This window comes from Phoenix dactylifera, chromosome 17, assembly GCF_051530095.1.
Source record: "Phoenix dactylifera cultivar Ajwa chromosome 17, Ajwa_hap1_PhDact_Kaust_v1.1, whole genome shotgun sequence".
NCBI classification, from domain to species: Eukaryota; Viridiplantae; Streptophyta; class Magnoliopsida; order Arecales; family Arecaceae; genus Phoenix; species Phoenix dactylifera.
The window spans coordinates 15,971,239-15,989,330 of record NC_143206.1 but is presented as its reverse complement, the minus strand read 5'-3'; the positions used below and the strand labels follow the sequence as shown (position 1 = coordinate 15,989,330).

The window sequence follows — 18,092 nt, the reverse complement described above, 5'->3', positions numbered from 1 at the left end:
GCCGCTCGCCCCGCCTCAAACGGCCACCCACCAAGCGAGCCCCTGCGACCCGATCCCCATGCGTCGACGTGACGAAATTGCGTAATCCAACGGCTCTGATCATCCAAGCAGCGGAATCCCACTATGGTGGACCCCACGATCCCACCGATCGACTCCCTGGTGCTAGGCTGGCAAGCTTTAGCCATCAGATCTTGCCCTTTCCTCCAATTGCCAGTTCGGCATTCATTTTGCTGGATCTCCGAACCGCGTCCATTTGAGATTTAAGACCGATTATCCAACGTTATTTAATATTTTCTATCATTGGCCAATTCATTACACTAAAAAGAAACGATCTTACTAAAGATTACAGAAAGCCCAATCCCGTGGTTTTAGAAACCCCCTTCTCTCTTCTGTTTTCTATCCGTCTCTCCTCGCTCTCAGCTCTCGGAGCTCGTCTCAGGTACTCCTTCAGCGTTTTTATGGCATATATCATTGGATTTTTGTTAATTTCTGTTGATTTTTTTTGAGTTTTTCCCGTAGCTAAATCGTCCATTTCTTCTTGTATCTTGCTTTGTTTTTTTGGCAGTTACTTCCGGCTGGATCTACTTCTAGTCTGCTTAATTTAGCTGAATTAGATTGCTGATTTCCTGCTAGAAATCGTAGGTTCCCCTCTAAATTCGTTGTCCAAAGTCCGATCTGTTGGATCTAGGGTGTTTCCTCATGGATCGAAACCCTGGTTCCCGAAAGATCCGTTCTTTTACTGTTTCGTAAACCCTCACCTCCCTAAATCCTCCTCTTCTGTGTATTTCTCAGTAGAAGCCGTCATCTTAGCTCTTTTTTTGTTCCCCCACAAAGACTTTGTTTTTCCTCATGAGGAGGTTTCGAGCTTTACCTCCCATCCTTCTCTGCGCTTCCTTCTTCTTGTTGCTGGCCGTCGGCAAAATCTCGGCGGCCGACAGCACCAACAGCACCTACGTCCCACGGGACAACATTTTACTTAACTGCGGTGCCTCCGGGCAGGACAAGGACACCGATGGCCGCATCTGGACCGCCGACGCCGGCTCCAAGTACGCCCCCTCCATTAATGGCGTTGGCCTCACGGCCTCGTCCCAGGACTCGTCGGTTCCGCAAGTCCCCTACTTGACTGCCCGGTTCTTCACCTCCCCCTACACCTACACCTTCCCCCTCGGTGCAGGCCGGAAATTTATTCGCCTTTACTTCTATCCTTCCAACTACTCCGGCCACGCCGCCTCCGATGCCTTCTTCTCCGTCACCGCCGCATCCTCCACCCTCCTCCAAAACTTCAGCGCCTACCTCACCGCCGATGCCCTTAACTTTGCCTACCTCGTCCGCGAATTTTCCGTCAATGTCTCCTCCAGCGGTCTCAACCTCACCTTCACCCCTTCTGCCGACCACCCCCATTCTTATGCCTTCGTGAACGGTATCGAGATCGTCTCCATCCCTGACATCTTTACCACCGGCAGCGCATTGCTTGCTGGGACGTCCACAGAGTATCCCATCGACCAGGACTGGGCCATCGAGACCGTCCACAGGTTGAATGTGGGCGGGCAAGCCATTTCTCCCATCCAAGATTCTGGCTTGTTTCGTTCATGGGATGATGACTCCCCATACATCTACGGGGCTGCGATCGGGGTCTCATACTCCAACGACCCGAATGTTACAATCAAGTACCCGACCACTTTGCCGGCATATATCGCGCCGGTGGATGTATACTCGACAGCGCGGTCGATGGGGCCTGATGCCCAAGTCAATCTGAACTATAATCTCACATGGATCCTTCCAGTGGATGCTGGGTTCTACCACCTTGTGAGGCTGCATTTCTGCGAGATCCAGTATCCAACAACAAAGATAAACCAGAGGGTCTTCGATATCTATCTCAACAACCAGACTGCCCAAGATGGCGCTGATGTGATTGCTTGGAGCAATGGAATTGGCATCCCAGTGTACAAGGACTATGTGCTGATCCCTTCAGCGACCGGCTTGATGGATCTGTGGGTTGCACTCCATCCTGATCCTTCAACCAAGCCAGAGATGTATGATGCTATCTTGAATGGGATGGAGGTCTTTAAGCTGCAAAACAGCAATGGAAGTCTTGCTGGGCCCAATCCAGAACCACGTCCCAAGCCAGATGTGAATCCTGATGAGGTTTTCAATCACCATAATGGCAAGTTCAAGAGTAAAGCTCCGGTGATTGCTGGTGGGGTGATCGGTGGGGTCGTCGTCCTGTTGGCTGCCTGCTTTTGCCTGCTTGGGTTTTGCAGGCAAAAGAAGAAGGGAGGGAAGGATGCAGGAGGCACCGGTGACGGGCCATCAGGTTGGCTGCCGCTCGCCCTCTATGGCAACTCGCACTCGGCGGCGTCAGCCAAGACGAACACAACGGGGAGCTCAGCCCCGTCGCTCCCGTCCAACCTTTGCCGCCACTTCTCGTTTGCAGAGATAGAGGCTGCCACCAATGGCTTCGACGAGGCCCTCCTTCTTGGTGTTGGCGGGTTCGGAAAGGTCTACCGTGGGGAAATAGATGGCGGCTCCACTGAAGTTGCAATCAAGCGTGGGAACCCAATGTCTGAGCAAGGTGTCCATGAATTTCAGACTGAGATCGAGATGCTGTCCAAGCTCCGTCACCGCCATCTTGTCTCTTTGATCGGCTACTGCGAGGAGAACTGCGAGATGATTCTGATTTACGACTACATGGCCCATGGGACACTCCGCGAGCACCTTTACAAGACCCAGAAGCCACCTCTCCCTTGGAAGCAGCGGCTTGAGATCTGCATTGGTGCTGCTCGGGGGCTTCACTACCTCCACACTGGTGCCAAGCACACTATCATCCACCGTGATGTGAAGACTACCAACATTCTGTTGGATGATAAATGGGTTGCAAAGGTTTCAGATTTTGGGCTTTCAAAGACTGGTCCTACACTCGACCACACTCATGTCAGCACGGTGGTGAAGGGAAGCTTTGGTTATCTTGATCCTGAGTACTTCAGGCGGCAGCAACTTACCGACAAATCGGATGTGTATTCTTTTGGGGTTGTATTGTTTGAGGTCCTGTGTGCTCGGCCAGCTCTGAACCCGACGCTTCCAAAGGAACAAGTGAGCTTGGCCGAGTGGGCACTGCACTGCCAGAAGAAGGGCATTCTCGATCAGATCATCGATCCCTATCTCAAGGGCAAGATTGCTCCACCGTGCTTCAAGAAGTTTGCAGAAACTGCAGAGAAGTGTGTGGCTGATCAGGGAATCGAGCGACCATCAATGGGTGATGTCCTCTGGAACCTTGAGTTTGCACTCCAGCTACAAGAGGGTGCAGAGGAAAGTGGAAGTCTCATTGGTGGTGCAGTATCAGATGGAGGCACGCCTCTGATGATGGTGGGGAAGAAAGACTCGAATGAGCCGTCGGTCGAATTGAGCACAACCACAACCACAACCACCACAGTGAGCATAGGAGGGCGAAGCCTTGCAAGCGAGGACTCTGATGGACTGACACCAAGCGCCGTGTTCTCAGAGATCGTGAACCCTAAAGGGCGGTGAGATAAAATCGAGGCGAGGATTGCTGCTATCGTGTATCTCAACACTGAGAACTAGCTACTATGTATCTCTATATTCAGTACTATTTGATGAGTTATGTTGTAATTCTATCAGACGCTGAGATCTCCTGAATTCAATGTGATATATGACTTGTATTCTTAAGAATGCTTTGGTTGTTAGTTGCAACAATAGTTGTGGGGTGTTATTTTGTGAATTTGTTGCTTCTCGGTTAAGGAGACTATAAATATTTGCTTTGGATGCTCTTTCTTCATTTCCTCATCAGCTTAATGACTTGAAATTTCAGACCTGCTGAGCTGCCTGTCTGATATTTTCTTCTAGACTTTCCTCCTCGTTTTTCTTCCTCTCTCTGTGTTAAGAGGACCATTCAAGCCACGAGCTCCACAGGTCTAAATAGTGTCGTTGACTTGTGGGTGGGAGCTGACTACAGAGGTTGGTGGCATGGTGCTGGTCTTTTGCTTACAGGCCGGCCGGAAAGGAGGCCATCCCAGTACTGACATGTTGTGTGAATAGGTGACAGGCACCGGGACAAATAGAGCTGCAGATTAGGCGACCGTGGAATGGGTATTTCAGAATATTTTATTTTTTGACCTTAGATATATTCATATTAGAATGGTATGGATTGCCTATCGCAAAAAAGAAGAAGAAGAAAAAAAAAGAAGAAAAGTGAGAGTAATGGAAAAGGACGCTCGTTGGGTCTTTAGGTGGAAAGCTCCACCGGAGGTGACTTAAACCACTTGCTCATAAGAAATCATTTGTTCTTTGGACTTCTGAGAGCGTTGTTGGGGTGTCTCTCTCTGATGTGGATCCGCTGAAACGTAGCCACCAAAAGATTGAAGCACCGCATCCGAACTCGTAATCTATGAAATATCTATTTTAGCAAAAAAAAAAAAAAAAAAAAAGGTGGCTTGTGATTTATGGGGAAGTAAATAGGGTTATCAATGACATGGATTGGAGGCAAGCCCTGCCTTCACCTCAAATTTGGCCGCGCTTCCTTGTGATGGCACATATTAAATACATAATTTAAAAGAACAAATCTTCCTGTCCACATTAGCAATTGGCACATCAACAAAATTGATTGTAACTATAATATATTGTGAACTATAAATATACTGCTGTACGGTAGATGAGGGGGCTTCTATCAAAATCATAGGTGCAATATACAAGCACTTCATCGATGAGTCCTGGACGTCTGTAATTGCAACAGATTATGATTCGGACTGTTTCCCTTCTAGCGGTGCTTAAGTCGATGTTTACGATAAGCGAATTGTTTTTAATTTCAACACCCTCATTGTGCAGCCTCTTACCATCCTTCTCTCCTGTTCTGCTGGTACTGAACCGCTGCAAAATCTACTGTTTATTGGATCCTAGCAGCAAGGAGTCACAGGGCTTGTCACCTGCTCCAAATGCAATAAATCAGATGCAAAGCCTCATTGACCTGATGTTTAATCATGACTGATCTCATCAGACTGGATCAAGTTGGATCCAACACAAAACAAACCAATACATCTCATTCTTGATCAAAGGTTCATATCTGGATCTCACAAAATGCTAATAGGCTTCGCATGTAGATCTAACCTAAATAACCATTTCCAATTTAGCCCAGAAATGTTGCAACAAAGGTTGCAATGTTGCAAGTCATCTTCTCACCAAGTCATGAAGCGGACATATTCACAAACACTGTAAAACCAGCTGCAAGAAATCTAAGGAACAACCTATTTGTCATTACCAAAAATACCAACATAGTCAATGTACATGACAAAGGAAATCACTGCACCAATAAACGTATCCTTGGCCCACTGTTCAAAAGTCAGAACCACCAATCAAGTAGATGACAACTGAGGGTTCAGCCAACTTAAGATCCCTGGTTGCGATATGCACAAATGAGTTCTTTATTCTTTTATTGACTTGTAACCTTTCACCTCATGTTCTATAAGAACTCAAGGCAGCAGTAGGAAGGCTGTACAATGGGGTCCGGTTTGGAAACTAACTGCAATTCTGACGAAGAAGCCACGTATGAGAGACAGGAAAAAGATACGAGGTACTCTTATCAACCAAACATAGAATCAATGAATACATATGACAGGGAAAAGCCTTATTCAGCATCTCAATAGCCAGATGGATTCACTTGGAGCACTGGGATGAGGATTCAATAAGCATATTTAACTTATTCTCAAGTTCAGGTTTGTTGGCGCCGACAAGCTTATCCAGCTGCTGCCCATCCTTCAAAAAGAAGAATGTTGGAGTTGCATGAATATCCCATGATGAACTGAAATCCTGCAACAACAATTTACAAATTCAATCTCCATATTTGTCAACAAAGAACGCATTCCACGTATAAACACAAACTTGATACAAATCTGACTTGGTATACTAAAGCCAACACATTAAAGTATTTGCCACAATCTAGAAGTTGGTTTTACGTGTAACATATTGTTCCCGGATTTATATGTGCACAAGGTTTTCCAGACCATTAAATTCTATATTGTGGTAATAAGCAGTTGGCCTATCTTCTTGGATTGAATAATGAAACAAATAATGGTCCATAGAAAACATACTTTACAGGAAATATGTCCAGAGATCTCCAATACATACAATTTTCAGAAAGTGTGTCAAATAGAGGCACAATGAACAGGATGGGTTGCATGACATCATGGTTAGCTTGATACTTTTTACCGCATTCAACATTTTACCTTACAAAAGGCTCCCGAAACCTTTTACATGTCCTTCAATTTGCATCCACATTCTCTGTTGTATATCTGATGTTCAAGTTAGTTTTAACTCGCCTTCCTCAACCATGTAAATGACCTGAAAAATGTCGACCAAGATGGAGCCTTGTGAATCAAATGAAACCATGTCTGCAGTTCAAAGGAGCTTTTGGTTGCTTGTATGCGTAGCAGTGAGTCTGAGAAACAACATATAGGTTGGTAGACAAGGGCTTTAACAAAATATTCAGTTGGTTATCCAAAAATTTGACCCGATATTGACTCAAACAATGGTTGATGTTCAGGCACAAGTTTTTTTCAGAATCGTAAGGCTTAAACAAAACTAGAAAAATTCCATGTGCTAAGCTGAGGCTCTGTCTTTATATGCAATTCGCCCTTGGAGTGAGTGGTGCTGAAACAGGATTGAAGCCATACAACATGACGAAAGACTACAAACATGGTAAAGATCTGCTGGCACCAAGCTGACTGCAGAAATAATAGAATCTTGGTTTGATAGGCTTCCACAGAGATTAAAATAATAATGAAGGATCTCATTTCATGCCTTCTTCCTGAACCATCAATTTATAACTTAGAATATTAATAAACAACTGACTCCCCAAAGTACAGAAGTTTAATAACGATTATTCAGCTTTCCCTGACACAACTATTTCATCTGAATCTTCATAATTGAGAACCATAGTCAACAATGACCCAATAACAGAACTGCTAATAACAGAACTGCTTGCTCATCATACAAAACATCACATGAGAGATCATAACAACTCTGGTTACATCCTTAGCCACTTAATAGGGATCTCACTTGTCCTAAGAAACCAAGTGGGATTAGTGGCTGAACCAATAGGTGTGCTATATTACCAAGGCAAAAGCAAAGATGAAAGAAATATCAATTGTAACAACAAAGAATAAGGTGGCGGAAACCATGAGGTAGAGAACAAGATAACAAGCATCAATAGCGCATTTGGGATAACAATGATGATGATGATGATTCAATAATTGTAACCAAGGTTTAAGTTTCGGCTAAAACCAATCCCTTTCAGTCAAAACTGATTGAATTCAGCCAAGACCGATATGAAACTAACCAAAAAGTAGATCTGAAAAGACTACATTCAATGCTTAATTGGAAATATATGTAAAAAGAAACAACGGACCATCAGAAAAAGTAGCTGTTGAAAGCATCAAACAGAACGTGCAAAGGGCAAGATTGAAGATAAGAGCAGATCATACCATCAACTCATCCACATCAATTGTCAGGAACATGAGAGAAGGATACTTCTCAGACAGCTCAGCATAAACAGGTGCCATCATTCTGCATGGGCCACACCAAGATGCACTGAAATTTGCCACAACCTGTGGAAGAAAACATATATGTGATTTGCATGAAAACCTAGAACATTGAATAAAACATGCGAGGGCTTTAAGTTGACAAAGGTGTGCTCAGTATTAAACAAAAAAGTCAAAATTCACACTCCCAAACTCTCTGATCAACATGGAAGCTATGATTTGGAATTCAAACACCTAGCATGGACATGCATGTCTAATGTTTATCTGCATCTTGCATGCTCGTAAATGGTCTAAGTTTGTATTTAAAGCAAGGTGATTGATAAAAGCTGGACTGCCAGTTCTTTTTTTTTTTTGGTACAAGACTGCCAGTTCTTTAGATGTAGTATTCAAGGCCATATCCAGAGTTCAGACTGATACTATCAGATAAATGCCCTCAATTTTTTGGTGCTTGAGCCGACAATAATGATATTATATAACAATCACGTTGGCAATATTGAATCTGATGTGCTCAGACTTATGGATGCTAGAACCTCTTAATAAGCACATGATATATTTTATAGATTTTTACCATACTTCTTTTTTTCATTGCAGGCCACACAGATGCATGTTAATATGTGCAGTTAAATTACCACATGCACACAAGCATATTTATATAAAACCCCACTTCCTTGTATGTGGATTTTGGAAACTTAAAAACTCTGTACCGATACTGTGCTAGTATGGCACCAGTATGGAGTCCGGTATCGAGACAATGAACCTTGCATAAGAGTGAACATTAAAAGTGTTAAGTTTATGTGCACATGGACATTTGTGTGCGCGCGCGCGCGCTGCATGCATATGCCCCTGTGTCTAGATTGTGGGTCCTATCAAGTTGCTTACCAGCTTGCCATCTTTGTTTGCTTCTGCAATCTTCTCCTCCCAGCTCTCTTTGGTAGTAATTGCATGCACATTTCCAGCTCTGAAGTCTATGTCATCAGAGTCACCACGGCCCCCATACTACGAATGATGAGAGAACAAAAGCTATTAGTTGGTCACCATTTTATTTTACTATGCAGTCATATAATTATAAAAAGGTTGCCAAGGAAAGCATGAACACACCGATCCAGTACCGAGATAAACCAACAGGTATAAAGGTACATGCGCACACGGCCACACGCATACAAATGTGCAAAGACAGACATGCCCACAAGCACACACACATATACAAACATAAATATAAATACACATACATACATGTATATATGCATAAACATTTGTACGTAATATTTCAATATATAGATATCTGTCTGTGCATGTGATGAGAAGGCTTGTGTACAATCAAGAATAATGGAGTGTTTAAAACTGAAATCTTTTCCAGTGTTCAATTAAATTTGTAATGTTATTAGGTTTCTTGCAAGGTCAAAAAACCAAAGAATGTGACAAGTGTGATGTTAAACAGAAGATGTTTGGAAGCTCAAAGCTCAGACCATATAACAGTGACTTAAAAGCTCATCTTCATGCCTGCCACCATCACCCGTACACTGCCCCCTCTCCCCCAACCCACTCCATTGCCCAACACACACATTTGTGTACCCACATACTTCCATGTTTCACTATGAAATCACATAACAAGAAACACTAGTTATTTATCTACACATTGCACTGCATTCACTGAATTTCGTTATGAGTTTCCATTAGAGCTGATCATGAGCTGGGCTTGGGCACAAAGAGGATCAAATTTTAAATAGGCCCGGCCTGAAGGCCAATTAAAAATGAATAGAATTTAGGCCCGTTGCTCGGCCCATGATCAGCTATAGTTTCCATGTATTTTATATATCATAACTAACCTTTCCCAAGCAGATTCCCATCAGATCTAAGGAGTTCCAGTCAAGAAAACAGGATCACCAGCTTTTTCTGGAAATAGAAAATGACAAAGAAATCATTAGCAAAAACTAATGTCATTGAATTGAAAAGTTTAGATACCTAGAGGGAAAGAGCAGAAGGACAGATTATTCTGCATATCATAACCACATATATGCTCCAGGTAACTGAAAATAAACTTTGAAAAGAACCACCAGAAGATATTTGTATAATGTTCTTATTGAAATCAGGCTATTTAATCAGACATCAAGTGATGATCATATGTGACAAGTAAATAAAGAATACGTTGAAGAAATATCTTATGACAACAAGATATTAATGCTATCATTAGTTTTCCAACAGCCCATTATTTTCCCATACCTTCTTGTGAGACAAAGTCAATATCTTATAGGATAGCAGTATGATGATATTAGAGTGTGAGTTCACATTTAGGCAATCAGACATGTCCAGAAAAATAGGAACATTGAAAATATGATAATACTTAAGTGAATATCTTAATATATGACAACATTGTTCTATGAATCAAAATAGTGGCAATAAATATGCAATTGACACCATAGAGATGAGAACACTGAGGTGGATACATAATGCACCAGGAAGTGCAAGGAATGCAACTATAGAGGGAATATGCATAGAGAGAACACTTTAGGGGAAAAAATGATGACCGAGAGGTACCAGAAAACAACTTATTAGCATGGCTTTAGTTTTATGATTAATAAAAAAACAACATGATAGTTTTGGTTAGATTGTTGTAAAACTAGAAAAATAAAAAAGGATGCACAGTGAATTCACCAAAAGAAATGCCAATAGTATGACAGAGGTTAAGTGATGATAGCCAGTTTATAAGGCTCTTTCGGTTGCACCAGATGATATATGGCACTAAAGTGGTAGTCACACATTCCAGAATATTGCGAGAACGGTTTTGGTGAAACTGGTTGCAAAATAGATATCGGTCTTGAGTTAAACAAAAAGGAAACCATGATCCGTAATGTCCCACCATAAAGTAGTGCAAAGGTGCAAATAAATACGCCAAAAGAGACTTAGATAGGTGTATAGCAGGGATTATATGATGAAAACTAGTTTATAAGGTTCCAGCATGTGTGTAAATGGCTCCAACGAAAGAAGCAATCAAATGGAATGTAAGTTGAGAAGGTGGGATGCAACTAAGAATATTATGAAAAGAGATCTGGTAATAATAGTTGCAAAACAAGCAAAAATCTTGAGTAGAACAAAAGGAAACACATGGCCCACAAAGTTCAACTTTGAATTATCACTGATTATTTCTATGTCCATGGCTGCATTTTGTATGACAATCTTCTAACAATATTATGCATCATCGCGCATTTAGCTGTGGTCAAGATTACGATATTTATGTCGAAGTTAGATAGACGGAATAAGGCTTGTCACGATATTTGTAATATACTCAGTCATTTGTTATGGTTCATGGACCTCAAAAACTTGCACATTTTACTTGTTAACTTCGAACTGAGAAAACTTATATCAAATTTTACCAAAAAAATAAAACATACATAAAAAAGGACACAGTGCAAAGAATCGACAAAGATAAAAATGCTGTGATGCATAAGAGTTCACAAATTATGTTCTGTGTGGCATTAAAATACAGTCTAAGGCTAGATCCACTGGACAAAACAATTGCGCTTAACACATAACATAAATTCTGAATTATAGTCGATAGTCATCAAGAGGTTCATTTGCAAAACTAAATGACTGCCAGAAAAGGCAACCTTCAGCTAGCAAGATTAGCAGGTTTTACCCTTACAACTTACCAGCAACTTTCAGAACCCATGAAGAATAAAGCATCAACTATAACTTCCAACCGTGTCAAACATTTCACCAATCATCTCATGTGCCATTCTTGAGTTGCTCAGCATTAAAATTACGACACAGGCAGATGCGGTTGCACTAATTTAACCAATATAAACGTAAACTAAGCGGCTAATATGGAACCCGTTCACTAACATCTCTAAACTACCGGTAAATTTAACCAAGAAGCTTTTCACACAACCATCTGCATCAATTAAACAAAGAGCCTGTCCGTTAAGACATCTAACCATGCGCTGATTTAACCAAGAAGCAATTCGAACTCTCCAGGATCCGAAAACATGGAAATTTAAGCCTTGACAAGGAAAGGAAAATACCTAAAAATCTCTTCGCCAATTTCGCCGTGAGATACTGTTCTCGGCAAAAGAATCCAACGATAATTTTGATCGAAGAAACCGTAGATTTTGGGAAGGAGCCAAGGAGGAGAAATCTGAGCGAAGAACGACGATGTCAAAGTGGGGTTGACGGCAAGCGCTAACATTAAATTCGGGCGAAAGCCGAAAAATGTCGCCTTACTCCTCTGGGCCGACGTTTTTGACCTGAAAACGTGACCTACGCCTACGATAATCTTGCGGCTGTCATCAAATGCGTCCGACTTATGGAGGAAACAAATTGAGGCACGTTAATTTTACGAATAAGAGATGATATTTGCTCTATTATTGATGCCCCATCTTTGTGTTGGAATTTGAATAAATTTTGAAAAGTTTTAAAGAGGTGTAAATAAAAAAGATTTGTAACCCCAAATTTTTTAAAAAAGAGTTGTTATAATCTTTAAGTTTTTCAAATTCCATTTGGAAGTTTCAAAACTTCCCATTATCTTTCATTATGGCCTTAATGAGGCCATAAGTATTCAACCGTTATGGTTGGATGACAAAAGGCCTATAAAAGAGCCATTCCTTGTATCTAACAAAAAATACAATAAAAAATCCTTCTTCTTCCTCTCATTGTTTCTCTCTACCACCATTCTCTCTTTTACAATTTTCTATATTATTGGGCAACCGATATAGACTAGGTAATCTGCCTACTACAGACGTGCACTGTAGATTAGGCCCGCTGTGAGCCGTTTGGGTTGTATCTTGGAGCCGTCGCTGACCGCCAATACCTGCACGTGGGGAGGCAACAACGGTTTTAGGACAGTGCGTCTTTTGGCGTGCCTCTCGCACCTCACAGGCCAGATATTTTCTTACCACTATTTTATTAATTGTTAGATTTTCTTTTATGTGATTTAAATATCTACAAAGCATCTTGGTAGATCAACATTCTAAAACCGTTGTTATATTGTTTCATCTATATGTTTATATATTCTGCAAGATGCATAGTTGAACACTGTTTTTGTTCATCTTTGATAGAAATCATTGCTGAATACACTTTAAATAATAATATATATATAGTTTAGCTTTAGATTCTCAATTTTAATATTAAACTGTTTAATAAAAAAAAACAGTTTACTGCTTAATAAAAAAAACAGTTTACTGTTTAATTAAAAAAAAAAACCAGTTTACTGTTTTACTGTTTTAATAAAAAAAAAGTTAACTATTTTGATCAAGAAAATAGATTACTGTTTTAATTAAAAAAAAACAGTTTACTGTTTTACTGTTTTAATAAAAAAAAAGTTTACTGTTTTGATCAAGAAAACAGATTACTGTTTTAATTAAAAAAAAACAGTTTACTGTTTTAATTAAAAAAACAGTTTACTGTTTTAATAAAAAAAAACAGTTTACTGTTTTAACAAAAAAACAGTTTACTGTTTAATCAAAAAAAAAAAATAGTTTACTGTTTTAATAAAAAAACAGTTTACTGTTTAATAAAAAAAAACAGTTTACTGTTTAATCAAAAAAAACAGTTTACTGTTTAATCAAAGAAAACAATTTACTGTTAAAAAAAAAAAAAATAGTTTACTGTTTCAACAAAAAAACAGTTTACTGTTTCAACAAAAAACAGTTTACTGTTTAATTAAAAAAACAGTTTACTGTTTTAATAAAAAAAACAGTTTACTGTTTAATAAAAAAAAAACAGTTTACTGTTTAATCAAAGGAAACAATTTACTGTTAAAAAAAAAAAAACAGTTTACTGTTTCAACAAAAAACAGTTTACTGTTTCAACAAAAAAACAGTTTACTGTTTCAACAAAAAAACAGTTTACTGTTTAATTAAAAAAAACAGTTTACTGTTTTAAATAAAAAAACAGTTTACTGTTTAATAGAAAAAAAAACAGTTTACTATTTAATCAAAGAAAACAATTTACTGTTAAAAAAAAAAAAGTTTATTGTTTTAATATAGAAAATAGTTTACTGTTTTTAATTAAGAAAATAGTTTACTGCTTTAAAAAAAAACAGTTTACTATTTAATATATATAAAAAAAAAAGTTTACTGTTCTGATTTAAAAAAAAAAAAATAGTTTTGGTGAAGATATAAGTATTAAATCTAATTGGTGACATTAGGGTTGTTTTCCTTTACAATTATTAGTAAAGTTATTGTTACATAGTATATTATTAAGAGATACTCTTAGGAACATCTTGTTTAAATTTATTCATTAGTGACATTATTGTTATTATTTTTCCTCACAGTTGAATACTCTACTGCCCTTTTTAAACTTTAAAAACTTAGAGTTTAAAATTTAGAATGGCAAATATGGAAGAAGCTAATAGTATTAAGCCTGAAAAATTTAGTGGACAAAATTTTCGTAGGTGGCAAAGACAACTTAAATATTGGTTGACTGTGTTAGGACTTGTATCTGCAATAGAGGAACCACGGTCTAATCAAGAGTTACCTTCACAAATGACTAATAAGCAAGTAGAGTACCACTGCTATAATAGAATACTTAGTGCTTTGTCTGACCACCTTTATGATGTGTATCATGCCACTACCTCAAGTGCAAAAGAACTTTGGGATGCTTTAGAGGCTGAATATGGGATGATAGATGCTGGCATTGATCGGTTTACTGTCTCAAATTTTAATAGTTATAAAATGGTAGACAATAAACTAGTGGGAGATCAAATTCATGAGTATCAAGAACTTCTGAGAGGAGTTGAGAAAAAGGGAACCAAATTTAGTGAAGATTTTAAAGTCTCATGTCTTATAGATAAGTTGCCATCATCTTGGAATGATTTTGCTAGGACCCTTAGGCATAAACAAGGAGAGTTAACCTTAACCCAAGTCATAAACTCTCTTAGAGTTGAGGAAAAACATAGAGCCAATACTAAGAAAGAGGATGAAAAGACTCCTAAGGTGAACCTAGTTGAAAATAATACTAAGAATTTTTACAAGAGAAATAATTTCCAACATAGGGGTAAGAACTTCAAGAAAAATAATAGGTTCCACAATCGTTCTAACCAAAACCAAAACTTCCAATACCGTAATAATAATAATAATAAAACATTCAAGGGCAAAGGAAGTGAGAAAAGGCTATGCTTTGTTTGTGGGAGAACTAATCACATGGCGAAAGATTGCTTCTTCAAGAAGACTGAGGAGTATAAGCCGAAGCCCAAGTCAAATCACTATCAAAGAGATCCAAAGGCTCAAGTCTATATGTTGATGGATCAAGAGAATTCAGCTGAGCCATCCTTTAGGTATAACTTTAGTTCTTCTTCTATTAATTTTACTTATGGAAATAAAGATTGGTGGTTAGATTCTGGAGCTAATGTACATATTTGTTTTGATCATGGTTATTTTAAAACTTATCAGAAATCAAGTGGAGGAAGTGTAACATTAGGTAATGACTCTGTTGCACGTGTGCTTGGAGTTGGAGACATAGATTTGAAGATGACATCTGGAAAGATCTTAACTTTGAAAGGAGTGCGACATATTCCAGAAATCAGAAGAAATTTAGTTAGTGGGTCATCCTTAGTCCAACAAGGATACAAGGTTGTTATGGAATCCAATAAAGTTGTAATTTCAAAAAATAATGTATTTGTTGGGAAAGGATTTATTAGTGAGGGGTTGTTTAAATTAAATGTACTTTCAGAAGTTAAAGTTATCTCTTCAAGTGTTTTCAATGTTGAATCTTCTAATGTATGGCATGAACGATTGGGACATGTACACTTAAAGAAAATTAAAAGAATGATGGATCTAGATTTAGTCCCTAAATCCAATCTAAACTTTAAACATAAATGTGAAGTGTGTGTACAAGCCAAACAACCTAAAAGGCCTTATAAGTCTGTAGAAAGAAACACTCAACTCTTAGAGCTCATACATAGTGATGTATGTGATTCGAACAGACCACCTACTAGAGCAGGAAATAAGTATTTTGTGACTTTTATAGACGATTGTTCGAAATTTTGCTATGTGTACTTAATAAAAACTAAAGATGAGGTGTTTAATAAATTCAAGATTTATAAGACCGAAGTAGAGAATCAATTAGAAAGAAAGATTAAGAAACTCAGATCCGACAGAGGAGGTGAGTATACCCTTACTAATTTTAGCATCTTCTGTGAGGAATATGGAATAGTACATGAAATAACTCCGCCATACTCTCCTCAATCTAATGGAGTAGCTGAAAGAAAGAATAGAACTTTAATGGATATGGTTAATGCGATGTTGATAAGTTCTGGGCTACCTGAGAATTTGTGGGGAGAAGCAATTCTTACTGCATGTTTCATATTGAATAGAGTAACTGTGAAAGATAATGATAAGACCCCTTACGAAATTTGGAAGAAAAGAACACCTAATCTTAAAATCTTGAAAGTGTGGGGGTGTTTAGCTAAAGTAGCAATCCCTGAGCCTAAGCGAAAGAAAATAGGGCCTAAAACTATAGATGCTGTCTTTATAGGGTATGCTCAAAATAGTAGTGCCAATAGATTCTTAGTTATAAACTCTGAGATTAGTGAAATTTCAAACAACACAGTTATAGAATCTAGAGATGCTACCTATTTTGAAGATATATTTCCTTATAAAAATAAAATTTCACACCAAGTAATAGATAAATCATCTACTAATGATAAACCTTCCACTAGTACAAGTGCATCTAAGGAACCAGAAACACAATTAGAGTTAAGAAGGAGTAAAAGGTCTAGAATAGAGAAAAATTTTGGAGACGAATTTTATACCTTTTTAACAGAAGGAGATCCTACTACCTATAAGGAAGCTATGTCTTCTTTAGATGCTCCATTTTGGAAGGAAGCTATACAAAGTGAGATAGAGTCTATTATTCAAAATAACACTTGGGAGTTAACTAATTTACCTCCTGGAAATAAAGCTATTGGGTGTAAATGGGTGTTCAAGAAGAAGTTAAAACCTGATGGAACCATAGACAAGTACAAAGCTAGACTAGTAGCTAAAGGTTTTACACAAAAGGAAGGAATAGATTACTTTGATACATATTCACCTGTATCTAGGATAACTACGATTAGAATTTTAGTTGCTTTAGCATCAGTGCATAATCTAGTGATTCATCAAATGGATGTTAAGACTGCCTTTCTAAATGGAGACATAAATGAAGAGATATATATGGAGCAACCTGAAGGTATTGTAGTTAAAGGTCAAGAACATAAGGTCTGTAAGTTAGTTAAATCCTTGTATGGTTTAAAACAAGCTCCTAAGCAATGGCATGAGAAGTTTGATAAGGTGATCTTAGAATATGACTTTAAGATTAATGAATATGATAAATGTGTGTACTACAAAGAGAGTAATGGAGAACATGTGATCTTATGTCTTTATGTTGATGATATATTAATATTTGGGACAAATTTGGAGATAGTAAATGATGTTAAGTCTTATCTTTCTAGAAAGTTTGACATGAAGGATTTAGGAGAAGCCTATGTAATTTTAGGAATGAAGTTGGAAAGAACACCTAATGGAATTACTCTTAATCAAACCAGTACAATAGAAAGGATGTTAAAAAAGTTTAATTATTTTGATTGTAAATCTATATCAATACCATATGATCTAAATGTGTATTTGAAGAAAAATAATGGTGAACCAGTATCTCAACTGAAGTACTCACAAATGATTGGATCATTGTTATACATAGCAAATAAAACTAGGCCTGATATAGCATATGCTGTTGGGAGACTTAGTAGATATACTCATAATCCTAACAAAGATCATTGGATTGCTTTAGAGAGAGTCTTTAAATATCTTAGAGGAACCATGGAATACTCATTGTGTTATAAGGGATTTCCGAATGTAGTTGAAGGGTATAGTGATGCGAATTGGATAACAGACAATATGGATGTAAAGTCCACTTCAGGGTATGTATTTCTTTTGGGTGGAGCAGCAATATCTTGGGGATCTAAGAAACAAACTATTATCTCTCGGAGTACTATGGAGTCAGAACTTATAGCTTTAGATACAACTTGCTCTGAGGCTGAGTGGATTAAGAACTTGATGCTTGACATGCCTTTAGTTAATAAACCCATGCCTGCCATTTTCATACATTGTGATAGTAAGGCAGTAATAGAGTTAGTAAGGCAGGCACATACTAATAAGAAAATGAATAGACATTTGCAAGTGAGGTACAAATCAGTTAAAAGCCTATTGAATAAGAATATTGTATCTTTGGAATTTGTAAAATCTGAGAAAAATATAGCTGATCAGCTGACCAAAGCTCTTTCTAAGAGAGCTGTCATTGACTTGTCGAGGGGGATGGGCTTAAGCCCATAAGGGAGTCACCTAGGGAGGTAACCCAACCTTTATGATTGGAGATCCCATGAAGAAGGTTCAATGGGTAGAAACAATCCATATTGCGTGACTCATTTCAGCACTACTTTTAAGGAGAGAGTCTCCTGCTCATCCCTATGGCAATAGTGCTTTGATATGTGACGTTAGGAAGGGTGTTACCCTGAATGAGCCCGAGGCAGGCATACTTCTGCAGGATACAGGTCACATGTATTCTTGGAGGACTCAC

At 38.5% G+C, this 18,092-nt stretch overlaps 2 protein-coding genes across 2 annotated transcripts; one reads left to right on the top strand and one right to left on the bottom strand.

Moving 5' to 3' along the window:
• The first annotated feature begins 179 nt into the window (after nucleotides 1-179).
• Nucleotides 180-3,793, top strand: LOC103722172 (receptor-like protein kinase FERONIA). The gene is made up of 2 exons (XM_008812626.6): nucleotides 180-439; nucleotides 566-3,793. The coding sequence occupies exon 2, from the start codon at nucleotides 850-852 to the stop codon at nucleotides 3,523-3,525; it is 2,676 nt and encodes an 891-aa protein (XP_008810848.3). The 5' UTR covers nucleotides 180-439; nucleotides 566-849; the 3' UTR covers nucleotides 3,526-3,793.
• A 1,440-nt stretch (nucleotides 3,794-5,233) lies between these two features.
• On the bottom strand, nucleotides 5,234-11,820 carry LOC103722173 (thioredoxin H4-1-like). The gene is made up of 5 exons (XM_008812627.5): nucleotides 11,567-11,820; nucleotides 9,374-9,440; nucleotides 8,427-8,543; nucleotides 7,491-7,613; nucleotides 5,234-5,817 (listed from the first exon to the last, which is right to left on the bottom strand). Exons 2-5 carry the CDS (start codon nucleotides 9,392-9,394, stop codon nucleotides 5,665-5,667), a joined length of 414 nt encoding a protein of 137 aa, XP_008810849.1. The 5' UTR covers nucleotides 9,395-9,440; nucleotides 11,567-11,820; the 3' UTR covers nucleotides 5,234-5,664.
• Between the last annotated feature and the right edge of the window lie 6,272 nt (nucleotides 11,821-18,092).

Coding starts and splice junctions, on each gene's coding strand:
- LOC103722172 (XM_008812626.6), top strand. CDS start 850: ATGAGGAGGTTTCGAGCTTTACCTCCCATCCTTCTCTGCGCTTCCTTC.
- LOC103722173 (XM_008812627.5), bottom strand. CDS start 9,394: ATGGGAATCTGCTTGGGAAAG. Junction 8,544..9,373: donor TGGGAATCTGCTTGGGAAAG/GTTAGTTATGAT, acceptor CATCATTCGTAG/TATGGGGGCCGTGGTGACTC. Junction 7,614..8,426: donor CAAACAAAGATGGCAAGCTG/GTAAGCAACTTG, acceptor TTTCTTCCACAG/GTTGTGGCAAATTTCAGTGC.